We start from the raw sequence: 15551 nt of genomic DNA, 5'->3' as shown, positions 1-15551 counted from the left end.
TTTCTACTATTGTATATAAGGAATAACACTATTTCTGGCCATTATATGACTTGTAGCCTTCATTTTACACCTGTTTTTCTCTATTATACAACAATAATGAGCAGTATAGCTGTGCATCCAGCCATGGGATAAGCAGGGTCTGCCTGCCTCTTCTGCTTGTTTTCGCACTATTCTTTTCACCCACCCCCTCTTCATTTCTTCACAGGCTTTAATAGCCAGTTGTACATTGTACTTATGAGCTGGCAGTCAGCTCAAATATGTTTTGGTTAAGACAAGACTGTCTTTTTCAGAGTGAATGATGAGACCAGGAGGGAAGAAATTAAGTGGCTTATAAGTGGAGAAAAAAAGCATATTGATTTTATTTTTTAAATTGACAGTGAATATTTCAAGTGACTAAAATTTTCCCATATGCAAATTGCCTCTTCAGAGAGAAAGAGGACTAGAACTCTATAGCGCCACCTGTTGGAAGCAGCAATTCTACAAATCACTATCAACCCTTTAACAAGCCTTGTAATATGACTTAGGATAATAGCGAAATCAGAATCTCAATTTGCAGACACTGTGTTTTGGGCTATTGGTCCTCGTCAGTGCAAAGTATGAGAACTGATTTGGCTAGGTGAGAGGCTCTGGACTGAAGTCTAAGGAGTAACGTTTCTCCTTGTGGAGAGTGACATACAGACCCTGACATGTCAAGGCAAGGAGGCTTATTTACCGCGCAATGCTCCTCTGAGAAATTAAATATGCAAATTGCCTCTTTAGAGATGAAGAGGACTAGAAATCTATAGCGCCACTTGTTGGAAGCAGCGATCTTCCCATAAATGACTAATTTATAGAGGTCTTTCCCTGTGCCCTGCTTTTGATCCACACTCCTGCTGTTCCCAAGTAGTGGGGCAACGTCATCTGTCCAAAATGACCACTGCAGTTGCTTGGGGAACGCAGTTGAAAGTTAGTGTCATGCCTTTGAACCATGGCAGAAGCAGGAATCAAAAGCAGGACATTTTGTACGTGGGCTGGACGGTTGCTTTAAAGTGACAAATTGCAAACTGCGTCTCAGATACCTCTCTCTGTATAGCCAGCGCTGCTTATGTAAGTACTACTGGCCAATCCGAGAGTAGAAGTGGCTCAGACAGTAGGTACCGACTAGATAGAGAAGCACCATGCCCATGTTGGGGGAATAGAATAGGGACCCTAGGGATCTTCTGTATAGTCAACAGAAATTGGCCAGAGACTCCAGTTCACAACCCTAACCATGACATACAAAGTCATCCGCAACCTGTCTCTTCCATACATCTGTGACCTAGTCTCCCGATACTTACCTGCACGCAACCTCCGAACCTCACAAGGTCTCCTTCTCTACTGCCCTTTTATCTCCTCTTCCCACAATCGCATACAAGATTTCTCCCGTGCATCCCCCCTACTCTGGAACTCTCTACCCCAACAGATCAGCCCTACTGTCAAAACCTTCAAAAGGAACCTGAAGACCCACCTCTTCCGACAAGCGTACAACCTGCAGTAACCACCGCTCCACCATACCGCTACATGACGAACTCTACCCTCACCTACTGTATCCTCACCCATCCCTTGTAGACTGTGAGTCCTCGCGGGCAGGGTCCTCGCTCCTTCTGTACCAGTCCCTGACTTGTATTGTTCATGATTATTGTACTTCTTTTTATTATGTAAAACCCTTTTTCACATGTAAAGCTCCATGGAATGAATGGCGCTATAATAATAAATAATAATAAAACACCAGGATTAATTGCTAGTGAGTAATCACGTGTTAAATTTTGACCCCAAACCAGAGGGTCCTTTTTAATGTTGCTATACACATTAGACAAATAGTATAATAGAACAGTCATACATCTGACAGATTCATAATATATATATATATATATATATACATACATACATACACACACAGTACAGACCAAAAGTTTGGACACACCTTCTCATTTAAAGATTTTTCTGTATTTTCATGACTATGAAAATTGTACATTCACACTGAAGGCATCAAAACTATGAATTCACACATGTGGAATTATATACTTAACACAAAAGTGTGAAACCACTGAAAATATGTCTTATATTCTAGGTTCTTCAAAGTAGCCACCTTTTGCTTTGATGACTGCTTTGCACACTCTTGGCATTCTCTTGATGAGCTTCAAGAGGTAGTCACCGGAAATGGTTTTCACTTCACAGGTGTGCCCTGTCAGGTTTAATAAGTGGGATTTCTTGCCTTATAAATGGGGTTGGGACCATCAGTCGTGTTGTGCAGAAGTCTGGTGGATAAACAGCTGATAGTCCTACTGAATAGACTGTTAGAATTTGTATTATGGCAAGAAAAAAGCCGCTAAGTAAAGAAAAACTAGTGGCCATCATTACTTTAAGAAATGAAGGTCAGTCAGTGCGAAAAATCGGGCAAACTTTGAAAGTGTCTCCAAGTGCAGTTGCAAAAACCATCAAGCGCTACAAAGAAACTGGCTCACATGAGGACCGCCCCAGGAAAGGAAGACCAAGAGTCACCTCTGCTTCTGAGGATAAGTTTATCCGAGTCACCAGCCTCAGAAATCGCAGGTTAACAGCAGCTCAGATTAGAGACCAGGTCAATGCCACACAGAGTTCTAGCAGCAGACACATCTCTACAACAACTGTTAAGAGGAGACTTTGTGCAGCAGGTCTTCATGGTAAAATAGCTGCTAGGAAACCAATGCTAAGGACAGGCAACAAGCAGAAGAGACTTGTTTGGGCTAAAGAACACAAGGAATGGACATTAGACCAGTGGAAATCTGCGCTTTGGTCTGATGAGTCCAAATTTCTCCCAAGAGGGAGAGTGATGGGGTGCTACGCCAGATGACCTGGCCTCCACAGTCACCAGACCTGAACCCAATCGAGATGGTTTGGGGTGAGCTGGACCGCAGAGTGAAGGCAAAAGGGTCAACAAGTGCTAAGCATCTCTGGGAACTCCTTCAAGATTGTTGGAAGACCATTTCCGGTGACTACCTCTTGAAGCTCATCAAGAGAATGCCAAGAGTGTGCAAAGCAGTCATCAAAGCAAAAGGTGGCTACTTTGAAGAACCTAGAATATAAGACATATTTTCAGTTGTCTCACACTTTTTTGTTAAGTATATAATTCCACATGTGTTAATTCATAGTTTTGATGCCTTCAGTGTGAATGTACAATTTTCATAGTCAAGAAAATACAGAAAAATCTTTAAAGGAGAAGGTGTCCAAACTTTTGGTCTGTACTGTATATATATATTATATATATATATATATATATATATATACATATATAATTTACACAATATATCGCTACAGTTGCAGTACAGCATATAGTACATGGTATTTGCAGTTCTACAGCAAGCTGACAGTCTACAACACTAAACTGATAACTATTGGATGAAGGACAGGAGCTTTCTGGTTCCTTTCTTTAAGGTAGTATGGAAATATTTTAATGAAATCAATATGTAGCAGTACAATAGCTACAAGGGTTGTTGGGGGAGAAAGCTGTTCAGACTGAGTAGATGACTTGGCTTTGGCTCAGGCTCCCCCTTTGTTCCCCTATTAGTCAGTGAGTGCTCTCTCTTTCTATCTGACATGTGCTGGATGTTTCCTCCTCCCACCAGCAGCTCTGAGCTGCCTCACTAGGATCCTCTTTCCTTGCTAACAATCTCCGGGGAGCCAGTGTGGGAAGCACGTATTTCCTCCTCCTACAATGCACAAAACTTCTCTGCTGCACAAGAGCTGCTGCATCTTGGATGTCTACAAGTCAGACTGAAGAAGAGGTTAAGTAGTGGCGTGGACACCTGGTGCCTTCACTAAACTTTAAGAGCAAGCTGTGCAAACTTGGGGTGACTTCTAGGCCAACTGTAAAACTTCAGGTTACCATGGATCTATGAGTGACTGCTAATGAGCTGCAGATCTTCTCTACTGTACAGCCACATCTGGTCGCTCCATAAGAGGATGGACATCAGCCCTTCGATCTCTCAAGTTCAGAAGAGGAATTCTGCATTGCACAGTGAGTGTTGATGCCTCAAATGACTTTACATGCATCCTCATTCATTTTTGATATGCTACATTTGAACTTGAAGCAAACAGTAATGTAAGAGTTAACAAGTGTTTAAAAAACTGGAGCTCCTGTACGATCCGTCAGCCAAAAGTCTCTAGTTTTGGAAGGGGATTTATAAGCCTGAACACTGGGAGGAGATGCTTAATACAAGGTTCACCTATACCAAGACCCAGGTGAGATGGAGAAGGCTATATTTTTTGTGCTGTTGATATTGGTGACTTCCACTGTTGGTTGGAGTGTGGAGAAGTGTCCAGAACCATGTGATTGTCAACATTCACAACATATACTTTGCTCCAACAGGGGGCTATTTTCAGTTCCGAAATCCAGCCACTTTGTAAGCCCAGCTGCGACTAAAACCTACAGCTTAGGAGGAAACTTTATCACCAACCTAAGTGCCATAGACTTCTTGAATTATTGCAATTTACAGAGACTTGATCTGCAGTACAATCAGATACAGTTCATTCATCCGAAGGCATTCGAGCAACTCACTCATCTGGAAGAACTGTACCTTGGCAATAACTGGCTTTCTACTCTTACTACTAATGCTTTGTTGCCGCTTAAAAAACTTAAGGTCCTTAATGTGAATAGCAACCAACTTCACAATATCAGTCGATCCAGTCTTTCTAACTTAGTGTCACTTATTAAGTTGAGGTTGGACAGTAATAATATCCAGATACTTCATGGCTCTCCTTTCTTGGGTCTCTCAAATCTGCTTTACTTGCATCTGGAAAACAACAAAATTACCAATATCAGTAAAAATGCCTTTGTAGGTCTTGTCAAATTGCGTTTGTTGAGCCTGTCAGGAAACCCCTTGAATTCCTTGAGATTTCCTATATTTTTGCCATTGCGCTCTTTAAGCACACTAACCATGGCTGGAAATAATCTACAACAACTGGGACCAGGTGTTTTCAATGGACTACAAAGGCTTTCCAAGCTCATTCTCAGCTCAAACAGGATTTCTACACTCCATAGTAAGGCTCTTCAAGGGCTAGTGATGCTGCAAGAGCTGCAACTGGATGGCAACTCATTGGCCAAACTCCCCGAAGACCTCCTGGCATCACTGCACAGTTTGGAAGTTCTGAACCTGAGCTGCAATGCCCTGTCAAAATTGCAACCTGGAACTTTTAGTGGACTTAACCGGCTACGGGTGCTAGATTTGCAGCATAATATGTTGAACTTCCTCCCTGGGGATATTTTTTCTGGCAATTTAGCTCTTTACCGGTTACAGCTGGATGGAAATCAATGGAACTGTAACTGTCATCTATTGGGGTTTAAGCACTGGATTCTGGGGACCCTGCATTCACGCAGCCGCATGCTGACTGTGTTTGTACAGTGCAGGGAGCCTCGGGAAGTTGCAGGGAAATATTTGGATTACCTTGATGATGCCTATTTACAGGCAGTAGGAGACTGCACACTCAGCACCATATCTCCAGAACTGGCTACTACCATGCAAGATGATCATTCTATAAACAAGGGGATGAGTGATGCTAGTATTGAGCCCATAGACCAGACAACGAAAACTGTTCCTCAGCTTCATTTATTAACTCCTAGATCAACACTTGCATCAGGAGGACCCACTTTGCTTCTAACCCCGGCATCAGTGCAAAAGGTGCCAAGCACAAAGAGACCTCTGAATAAGAAAAACTTAGATGGCCCTGGACATCAAAAAGGAACACAAACCGATAAAAAACGAAATAGAAAGACTTCAGTTGGATCCAGCAATCCTTATGGGATTATACTGAATGGAGATGCTGAAAAGCAAAATGCAGATACATTACAGACTGCAACTGAGCCTTTAACTCAAAACCCAACATCGTACAAGTTGCCACATAGTACCTCTACAGCTCAGACCAAACACCACCATGAGATCACAAAGCCTTCTTCTGCATCTGAGAACTCTGAGGTTGCTGGTACCTTGGAGCCACCTTTTGAAATGTCACACGATGGCATTTTTGGTCCTGAATTAAGACAGGCTATGCCCGCAGCAGAGACCTTGCATCAAAACCAGCTTGACTCTTTACATACATCATTGGGTTCTGTTCATGATGGCCATAGGGAAACATTACAACAAGTTGCCCCCTTAGGCCTCTCTGATCCATGTGAATTTAACAAACTGCATCTACTTAATCTCTCAGTGGAATCTGTAGGAAGTAACACAGCACGTGTACGTTGGCAGACTTCAGTCTCTCATACCCATGGGCATGTCTTATTCAGGGTGCTGTATGAGCGTTTTGGGCAGAGTGGCCGTTTTCAGCGTTTTGTGTATCCTCGTGGCCATGCAGAATCTTTAACTTTACTGGAGCTCACAGGAGATACTCCATACTTGGTGTGTGTGGAGAGTATCATTAATGGTCAAGCCTGTCCCGTGGCCCCTAGGGAACATTGTGTGGGGCTTGTGACTTCACCTTCTGAAGATGACCACCCTGTAATTAATTACCAAATGTTAGCCTTGGGCCTACTAGCCCTCAATGCTTTGCTGCTTTTGCTAGGGTTGGTGATTTGGGGTTCCAGGAAAGCACGCAAGAAATGGTGTCGTAGACGAGCCCCAGTCCATGTACGTCAAATGTACTCTACACGTCGGCCCTACAGGTCTGTGGGTTCTGGAGTTTCCACTGATTTCTCAGGTTTTCAGTCACATCGACCCCGCACTGCAGTGTGTGCTCTGGGAGAAGCAGACCTTATTGAGTTTCCTGGCTGTGACCGTTTCAGAGAGGGAGGAAATCTACACAGAGATGATCTCTTGCAGAGGTTCCCAGACTGATGAACAGCCATGACTGAATGACAAACACATATGGTTTGTGAATCAATCGACCATTGGGCCAATCAGCAGGAACTAACCCCTATTTATGATAAAATGCAGTAAGCCTATATAGCTACATGAAAATCACAATATACTAATAGGTATATAGGTATATGTTTACAGTACCAGCAAGAGGGCAGTGTTAAATTTAATGAAAGGGAGCTCATGACAACATAATCTTACCCACCCGAAACAATGAATGGCAAATATACCCTATCTATGCTGGTGTTAGTTTGGGTTGCATTTGCTTATGTTTCACCTCTGAAAATCATGTGTTTTTTCTTTAAAATTTGAATTATATGTAGAATACAATGTGTTGGTTCTCCTGGTATAGGTTGACATGTGACCACCAGTAATATTATTAATAGCACTAGGCTGGAATCACACCTGCAGTTTTTCATGCTGGTTGCATGCCTTCTCTGATTGAGTTGGTAAATGTATGAAATGTTACAGTATAGTTTTTACATAGTAGCGGCTGGTGGCAGTCCCCATATCAGGAAATGAAAACTGGAAGTAAATTTCCATGTTACTGGTGTACTATAAGTTTTCATTTAGTGTTAAACTTAAGCGATCATCAGAAAATGACCTATTGGTTAAATCAGGTTTCTGCGTTAAATATATATATTTTTTTATATTTGCCAATGTTTTTTTCCATATCACAATCTGCATTAAAATAAAAGTTAGAAACCTTGCAGTTTTCACACTGGCCTCTGGGGCTTTTTTAGACTCTTAACTTCTTGTTTCAGGAAACAATACATGTATATAGCCGCAATGAACAGAAACAACCCATGTACATAACCACAATGAAGAGATTCAGATCCTATCTTTTTTATTGAAGCATCTAATGAGTGTGTGCAAAAGTCATTGTGAATAGAAGAGTGCAACGTCAGCTGTGACATCTATTGTGAATGGTGGATCAGCTGAGTGTAATCCTGCCTCTGATGATAAAGAGCCTTGCTGCAAACTGTTCCTGAAAGGACAGAACGTATGAGTCTAAAATAGCCACAGTGGCCAGTGTGAAAGTTGCAAGATGTTTAACTTTATTTTTTAATGAAAACTGTGACAGTTTTTATTTTAAAAATACTAACACGAAAATGTAATTTAAACAATAGGTCATTCTCTTATGATCGCTTCCCTTTAAAGGAAAATTCTGCATGTTACTAATCTATTCTCTAGGCAAGACTTATGTCATAGTGACAAATTGGTAATATATACTACCTGTTGCAAAAGGGAATATTTTGTACATAAGAAGTATCTGCTGTGAGGTCATCTATTGAATGAATTGAAATTATGGTGCTTGCACTTGTAGGATTTGGCCATACATGCAGAAGTGTTCACACCTGTAACGCATATAATATACTCTTAAATGTTACTGCTGAAAGTAACTATAGATTTTGGGCTTGAGGGAGGAGATGTAACTCAGGCCTGTCTATGTGAACATCTGCACGGATGGGTCTTCTGTTCTAGGAATCTATATACCTTTGTAGCCACTTGCCTGAAGCCTGTATGCTCCCTTCTACCACCCGCACTTTGTGCCCGCTCCCTTTCACCACTCGCAGTTTGTACCCGCTCCCTTTCACCACCCTCACTTTGTACCCGCTCACTTTCACCACCCGCAGTTTGTACCCGCTCCCTTTCATCACCCACAGTTTGTACCCGCTCCCTTTCATCACCCACAGTTTGTACCCGCTCCCTTTCATCACCCGCAGTTTGTACCCGCTCCCTTTCACCACCCGCAGTTTGTACCCGCTCTCTTTCACCACCCGCAGTTTGTACCCGCTCCCTTTCACCACCCGCAGTTTGTATCCGCTCCCTTTCACCACCCGCAGTTTGTACCCGCTCCCTTACACCACCCGCAGTTTGTACCCTCTCCCTTTCACCACCCGCAGTTTGTACCCGCTCCCTTTCACCACCCGCCGTTTGTACCCGCTCTCTTTCACCACCTGCAGTTTGTACCCGCTCCCTTTCACCACCCGCAGTTTGTACCCGCTCCCTTTCACCACCCGCAGTTTGTACCCGCTCTCTTTCACCACCCGCAGTTTGTACCCGCTCCCTTTCACCACCCGCAGTTTGTATCCGCTCTCTTTCACCACCCGCAGTTTGTACCCGCTCCCTTTCACCACCCGCAGTTTGTACCCACTCCCTTACACCACCCGCAGTTTGTACCCTCTCCCTTTCACCACCCGCAGTTTGTACCCGCTCCCTTTCACCACCCGCCGTTTGTACCCGCTCTCTTTCACCACCTGCAGTTTGTACCCACTCCCTTTCACCACCCGCAGTTTGTACCCGCTCTCTTTCATCACCCGCAGTTTGTACCTGCTCCCTTTCACCACACGCTTTTTGTATCCGCTCCCTTTCACCACCCGCCGTTTGTACCCATTCTCACTAAAAACATTTAGAACAATGATCATTAGAAAGTTTGAATACTCTGTATGAATACTTTTTGTAACTAAAAGTGTACGTAACATAAAAGCAGCCAATGCAGCTACTATAAGTTCTGCAGCTAAAGGAGTCCTCTCCACAATCACTAGAATATTAGGTATAAAATGGGGGCAGATTCAGCAAGTGTCCAATGGGAGATGGATGGGTGGTATAGTGGCATTAACCCTGATCAGTACTACTTTCAAATCTCCCCTGGAAGAGGATATGGACGTAAAAAAGGATTGGGCATGTTGAATTTCTGCAGCTTATCCTTATGTTCTCAGGGAAGATAAGCCACCGCCAGAGTGGTCTGACAGCGGCTTATTCCATTCTAATAAAAAGAAATGTACACTTGGCTGGACCTAGCGCACATGTGAATGGGGTTCGAGAAAAAAAGATCTCAACTTTAGATTATGTTGTATATCAAAATACTTTGCCATGAGTGTCAGTAATGATACAGTGGATGAAAACAAATGTACAGATCTAGCAAAGGTTACATTGACTCTGATAACACAGCAAGAAAAAATAATTAGTAACCAGACACCAAACTTGAAATCGGTCAATAGCATATTTGACGTTATCTTAATCCTCTGAGAGAACCTTCTGTGACAAGTTATCAGATGGCGTGTTGTGACTCGAGATAACATTGGCTACATCTGTAACTGATGCAAAGAGAAAAATCCTAAACTTTACATTGTGTCCTTAGAAACATTTCAAAGAATGTGGCGACATACTGAACAGTTACATTTACGAAATATAAAAAAATAAGAGCAATATAAGCCTTAAAGGTAACAGTTTATGCCAAAGCTGGGGCCAGTTTACAATACCCAAAAGTGTACGGGTATGGGTATATAATGTTCACATTCCCCCTTGTTCGCAGAAGGGCAGAACAAATCCTGAGCCAAGTACCCTTTCTTTTTTGAGAATCTTACATGCTGTAGGAGACATGAGATTTCTCCTGGTTTACAATGCCCATGGGAAATGGTAGAGTGAGTGGGCCATTTCAGTTTATCTTTCCAGGTCCAATAGTAGCCTCTTCTATACCTACTCCTTTCACAGATGTTATAGGGTAATGCCCATCAGCTAATAGTTTGCAAATAAGTGCCATGAATGGGCATTTTGTATCTCGCTATAAATCTCAGATTCTAATTCTTTCCTAGGGAGCAGATGTATGTGAGAGATGTCTGGTTTGCATATAAAACCCAGTCTCCCATGGTACATTATGTGAGGAAGAGTATGTTTGGATTCTTGCCCATGGCAATTAATCAATGGGTTGTACAAAATCAGAAAACCATTGCTTCTTTATTGAAGCCATACCTGTCCATGCTTGGAGGCTGGTAGTGCAGCTCTGCTCTATTCAGATAATTGAGACTGAACTGCAATACCACATACAACCTGTGGACAGGTGTGGTGCTGTTTTTGAAAAAAAAAAGCCATGTATTTATAATCAACCCCTTTAAATTTTAGTTTTTCCAACTCTGCTTAGAACATCTGGTTGCTATTGGCTAGGCTATTGCGATGTATTTAGTGTTGTACTTACATATATCTCCTTTGATACTGGAAAAATATTACTGCTCCCAGTATTCTTACATTTATATGCCGGCGCGCCTATTAATTTAATTAATCTGGGGGTTTACACCCTTAAGTGTTTACATGGTTCCCATCTCTCTGGTTCCATCAGGGGTCTGTGAGCCAATGCATACGTCACCAGATTCCTTTATAATGCAATCACAGGGACGGCTTCTCTGCCAGTTGTATTGTGTTATTGCTCGGCGTGTGGTTTTCACTCCAGATATTGGTTCTTCTTAGTCACATCTGCCAGACACAGAGCTGAATATGTTTACAAATGTATGGAAACTGCAAACCTTTATCTCCCTTGTAACGTAACATATGCATTTCGGAATGTTCCTTTAACCCAGTGTCCGAAATTTTTTGTGGCCGCACTGACCAACCATGTACACTATTGCTTTAAATGTCCAACTTGCACTAAATTAGTGGCGTCTATTTGGTTGCATTTAAACATTTTTTTAATCTAATCATACTCCATTAATTTACTTATTAAGATTAAGTTATTCAATTCAGTTCTAGGGCATGCATTGACTGATTAGCATTTTACAATATAATTACTTTTATGACCAAAAAAGACAAAAGTATTCTAGAAGTGATACCTTTATTGGCTAAACGGCACAACCTCATGTGTGATCCTGATGAAGGGGCCTCTGTGTCTCGTTTATTGACTAAGCAGAAATGATATCACACCTAGAATACCTGGAAAATTTTGTCGTTCTTTTTGGCTTAAAAGTATTTACATCGTTTTCTGGAAAAAACGGTACGGCAATATAATATTTTTTGTACATCATTACGATAGCTTCAAAAACTGCTTCTCTTCCGTTTGACACTTAATGGGTTTTGCTAGTTTTACTGCTTAGTGTAGAGATATATAGGGGGGTATATAGGCCAACTCCAGGTGGTGGTTTATATCACCATCCCCAGTAATAGGACAGTGTGGTACCTATTGATTCTTTTACCAATCTCTTACACCTTTCATTTTCTTTACTTACTAATGTTGAAATCCAGGTAGGGATGGTGACTTGCAGGCTTGGACTAGCCCACAGGGGAACTGGTAAATCCACCGGTGGGCCCCTGTACATAAGTGGGTCCCCCATCCTCCTATATGAGCAGTACTTGGCACAATTCACTTCATTCACTATGTACAGCCAAGGGCATCATCTCATCATTTATTTAACAAACTACCCTGTTCACTATTATACATATTTGTGAATGAGGGTAATGTAATATTTGCATATAGCTGAACAGTGGGCCTCCACAGTCAGTTACTCGTGGGTCCTTGGCTCCCTAGTCTGAAACTGATGGCTCATGTAGGTTAATGCAACTTTGGATGATAAATCAACCTTTGGTCTTGATTTGGGCTTGCTTTGGATACCTAGGATGCCTCCATGATGTACCCATCTGGGTAGATCCTAATACTGATTCTGTATTCCACTGTTCACAAAGTGTATGTGGTGTGTAACAGGAACCTGGACTTATACTGCTTGAAATAAAGGCGATAAAGTTATTAACCTGAGGGCTGCTACTTTTGGAAATATTCCATGATAGGGCCCTTTCACACTGTGTTTTCCCCACGCTTCGTGGTCCCATCAAGGCTTACGTTCGTACTCCCCGCAAAACAGGATTCGGGCGTATACGCCTACTGGAGACGGACCGTCAGACGTAGTAGACTGCATCTGAGTCCGCCTCCAGTAGGTGTATACACCCAAAAATGATGCATGACAGCACAAGTTGACTCCGTCGGCACCCACTATGATCAATGGCCCCATCGGCGCATACACCTGAATCCCTTTTTGCGGGGGGATTGGATGTAAGCCCCAATGGGACCAATGAACGTGGCGAAGAACGCAGTGTGAAAGCTCCCTTAGACATTTCTTAAGGAAATGTCAACATTTTTTGATTGGTGGGGGGCAGATTGTTGGGACCCTGTATGGCCCGGAAGAACAAGAGTGATTAGTCCCCTGTTCCTGGTTGCGAGTTTATTGTGCAGACACTCTCTATTATAGGTAATAATGGGAGCTGGATTCATGCTGAATTGCTAACATATGGTCATACAGTATTAGCATATGGCATGGTATTTCTGAGCCCGCCGATTGAAAGGACGTTTACTTGATGTAAAAAATAGTGTGACATTTCAGTTCCATTTGTACAGTTGATTTTATATTTTAGTTCACCAGTGATCAGTGATGTCCCATTTGCTGTAGTGAATCTAACGTGATCTCGTTACTTACAGTGTTTCCAGTTATGCATCCAACAAGTAAAATATAGAGATGCTGTTTGTCCAATGATATGACCCTAAATGACAGCAATTCTGTAAGATATTCAGTGGTTTCCAGGAGAGATCTCACACTACTTATTATATAGTCAGAAGATATCACTATTGAAAGTAATAGCAAACTGTGAAATCCCATAGTGACAGATCATATTTTGTGGGCCTTATTCCTCTGATTAATGGATTAATAATAATAATATTAATTGCAATATATTTCTGTTTTGTAGATAGTTATTGTTTTATACATCGAGTCATTTATGATGGAAGATTGCCTGAGACTACGATGGCCTGAGAAAGCATATACTTGCAATTTCTTTTGGACGTGTGTGTGGCATTGTATATAAATCTATTCTGTAAAATATTATATGTTGCTTTCTATGTTTCTTTGAAGGCAGATATAGCAATAAAATATAATAAAAATTTTAAAAACCCTGTGAAGTTACAAAGAAAACTCTCGGTGCTGAAATTAACATATTGAATAAAGACGAATAATACCACCATATAGCACATTGGTACACGGATTATGGGGGCTGGTAGAAGTAGTATTTTGGGGGACAGTAGATCAGCCAAGTTAGATTTTACTGGCCACATCAATTGTCTCAATATATGTCAGCTGCGTGCTCATTTCATATCAGTAAGTCATACAAACGTGCACATATTAGACCTCGTTTTTTAATTTTTGCATCCATTGTGCAACCAAAGAAGAATTAGGACTTTATTCACATCAGGTATTCAATTTTTTCCTTATTGGAGGATGGTAAAAAAAGTGTAAATTGTACTTATGTTTTATTGGAAAGAATAGTGCATGCAACAACGTATTTGGCACCATAATATATTCTGTTCTGTGCACATTGTATAATACTGTATCTGAAATTTTCTTGAAAATTAAGCGCAGTCATATGTGAAAACCTTTTAAGACTTTGTTCACACCTGTGTGGGAGGCTTTGTTGGAGCCTCTGTCGTAGATTTTATCACGCTGTATGATGTTTGCTGCAAGTTGGTGCTTTTACTTTCTATGCTGTAGTTCACGTCTTTTTAACCTTCTTCCACGTTTGTATCTAATGTCTGTGCCTTAGTGGAAGAGATTCCTTATTGATGCTAAGAATAATACCATAGAGAGAACCACTAGGAATGACGTGTATGTAATTGTATGTCAACATATCACTGGATATTCTTCCAATGGGAGATGCTAAGATGTTATTTCTACTTGTATTTCTTACGCAATGGTTGTAATATTTTATAAGATGGTGCTTGACTATTAAAATTAGTTTGTACTTCATGAAATTAAAAACACTTTTTTTTTAATAAAAATTGTGTTCCTGATTTTTTTGGAGTAGAGATCACGAATAAGTATTATAGGGTTTCTATACCATTTTTAAATACTACTTATGTTGCTTGCCGCAATTTTGATTCCACATTTTAACCCTTTTATAATGTCCTTTGTGTGATTAGATTTATGGGGGGGTAGTTTGAGGCATCAAAGCGCATGTCACTTTTTATTCTGGGTTTTTCATAAAATCTCATCCACAATTAATGTATGTAACACACACTGAATTTTCTGCCTGGAAAATTCGCAATCTAACGTGCCTGTCTGCACATATCCTTGTATGTGATATTTTATGGGTGTGTTCCCATTTGACCTTTCAGCTGTATAATTTTCTTACAAAAAAGGGCTGCAATGTTTATACACCGTTCATTCTGCAGCTTAAATGGACATGTTGGGTATTTCAAAATCTGCACTGATGGTCAATTTATGCTGTGGATTTTCTCTTTTCGTTCCCAAGGCTGCTTGTCAGGACTCGAACTCAGCAGCTCATGTGCACCAGGCAGCAGCTCTTCACTCTGAGCTATTCAGCTCACTTCACAGTTCCTTGCTAACCCAGACATCAGCAACCATGTTGTTCCTGATTGGCTCCACCCTGTAATCTCCTGATTGAACACCCTATATAAACCTGGCCTGGCACCTCCTTCGTTGTGAGATTATTGAGCTGCCAGCCCTTAGTCAAGAGCACCTTTCATGCTGCTCCTGTGTAACGACCTCTGGCTACTCCTGACTATGCTAACTGCTGGTGCTGACCCTAGTGGCTGCAATGCCACTACTCCAACCCAGGTCAGTTCCTAACACTGCTATTGTAATAAACAGTGGACCCAAATGCAGTACATCCTACCCCTGGGAACCTAAAGCACCACTCCTGTGTTTTTTTTTAATTGATTGGTGCAACTAATGTAAGTTCCCTGCCCCCCAGTATTATACTCAACAGCCGTTGCCGTCTTCTGTTTTAGGCGCTGCTCCGGTCAGTCTTCTGCAGTTTGTGACCTACCGAATCGCTCCAGTATTTGCTGAGCGATCCAAAAGTGACTACTGAAAGTAAGTCTATGAGAGCCAGAATGAGGCCCTCATAGGCTTGCAATTAATGCTTGTG

General features: G+C 41.6%; 1 protein-coding gene across 1 annotated transcript; it reads left to right on the top strand.

Moving 5' to 3' along the window:
* The first annotated feature begins 3642 nt into the window (after window positions 1-3642).
* TRIL (TLR4 interactor with leucine rich repeats) lies at window positions 3643-14439 on the top strand. Its single transcript, XM_073677919.1, has one exon. The coding sequence runs from the start codon at window positions 4245-4247 to the stop codon at window positions 6825-6827; it is 2583 nt and encodes an 860-aa protein (XP_073534020.1). The 5' UTR covers window positions 3643-4244; the 3' UTR covers window positions 6828-14439.
* Window positions 14440-15551: the final 1112 nt, after the last annotated feature.

The sequence above is a fragment of the Phyllobates terribilis genome, unplaced genomic scaffold (genome assembly GCF_046119375.1).
Source record: "Phyllobates terribilis strain yellow unplaced genomic scaffold, ASM4611937v1 Scaffold_4__5_contigs__length_816908805, whole genome shotgun sequence".
NCBI lineage: Eukaryota > Metazoa > Chordata > Amphibia > Anura > Dendrobatidae > Phyllobates > Phyllobates terribilis.
The sequence above is the reverse complement of the archived record's forward strand: the minus strand, read 5'-3'. Positions and strand labels throughout refer to the sequence as shown.

Excerpts from the sequence above, each read along its gene's own strand:
- TRIL (XM_073677919.1), top strand. The coding sequence starts at position 4,245 with ATGGAGAAGGCTATATTTTTTGTGCTGTTGATATTGGTGACTTCCACT.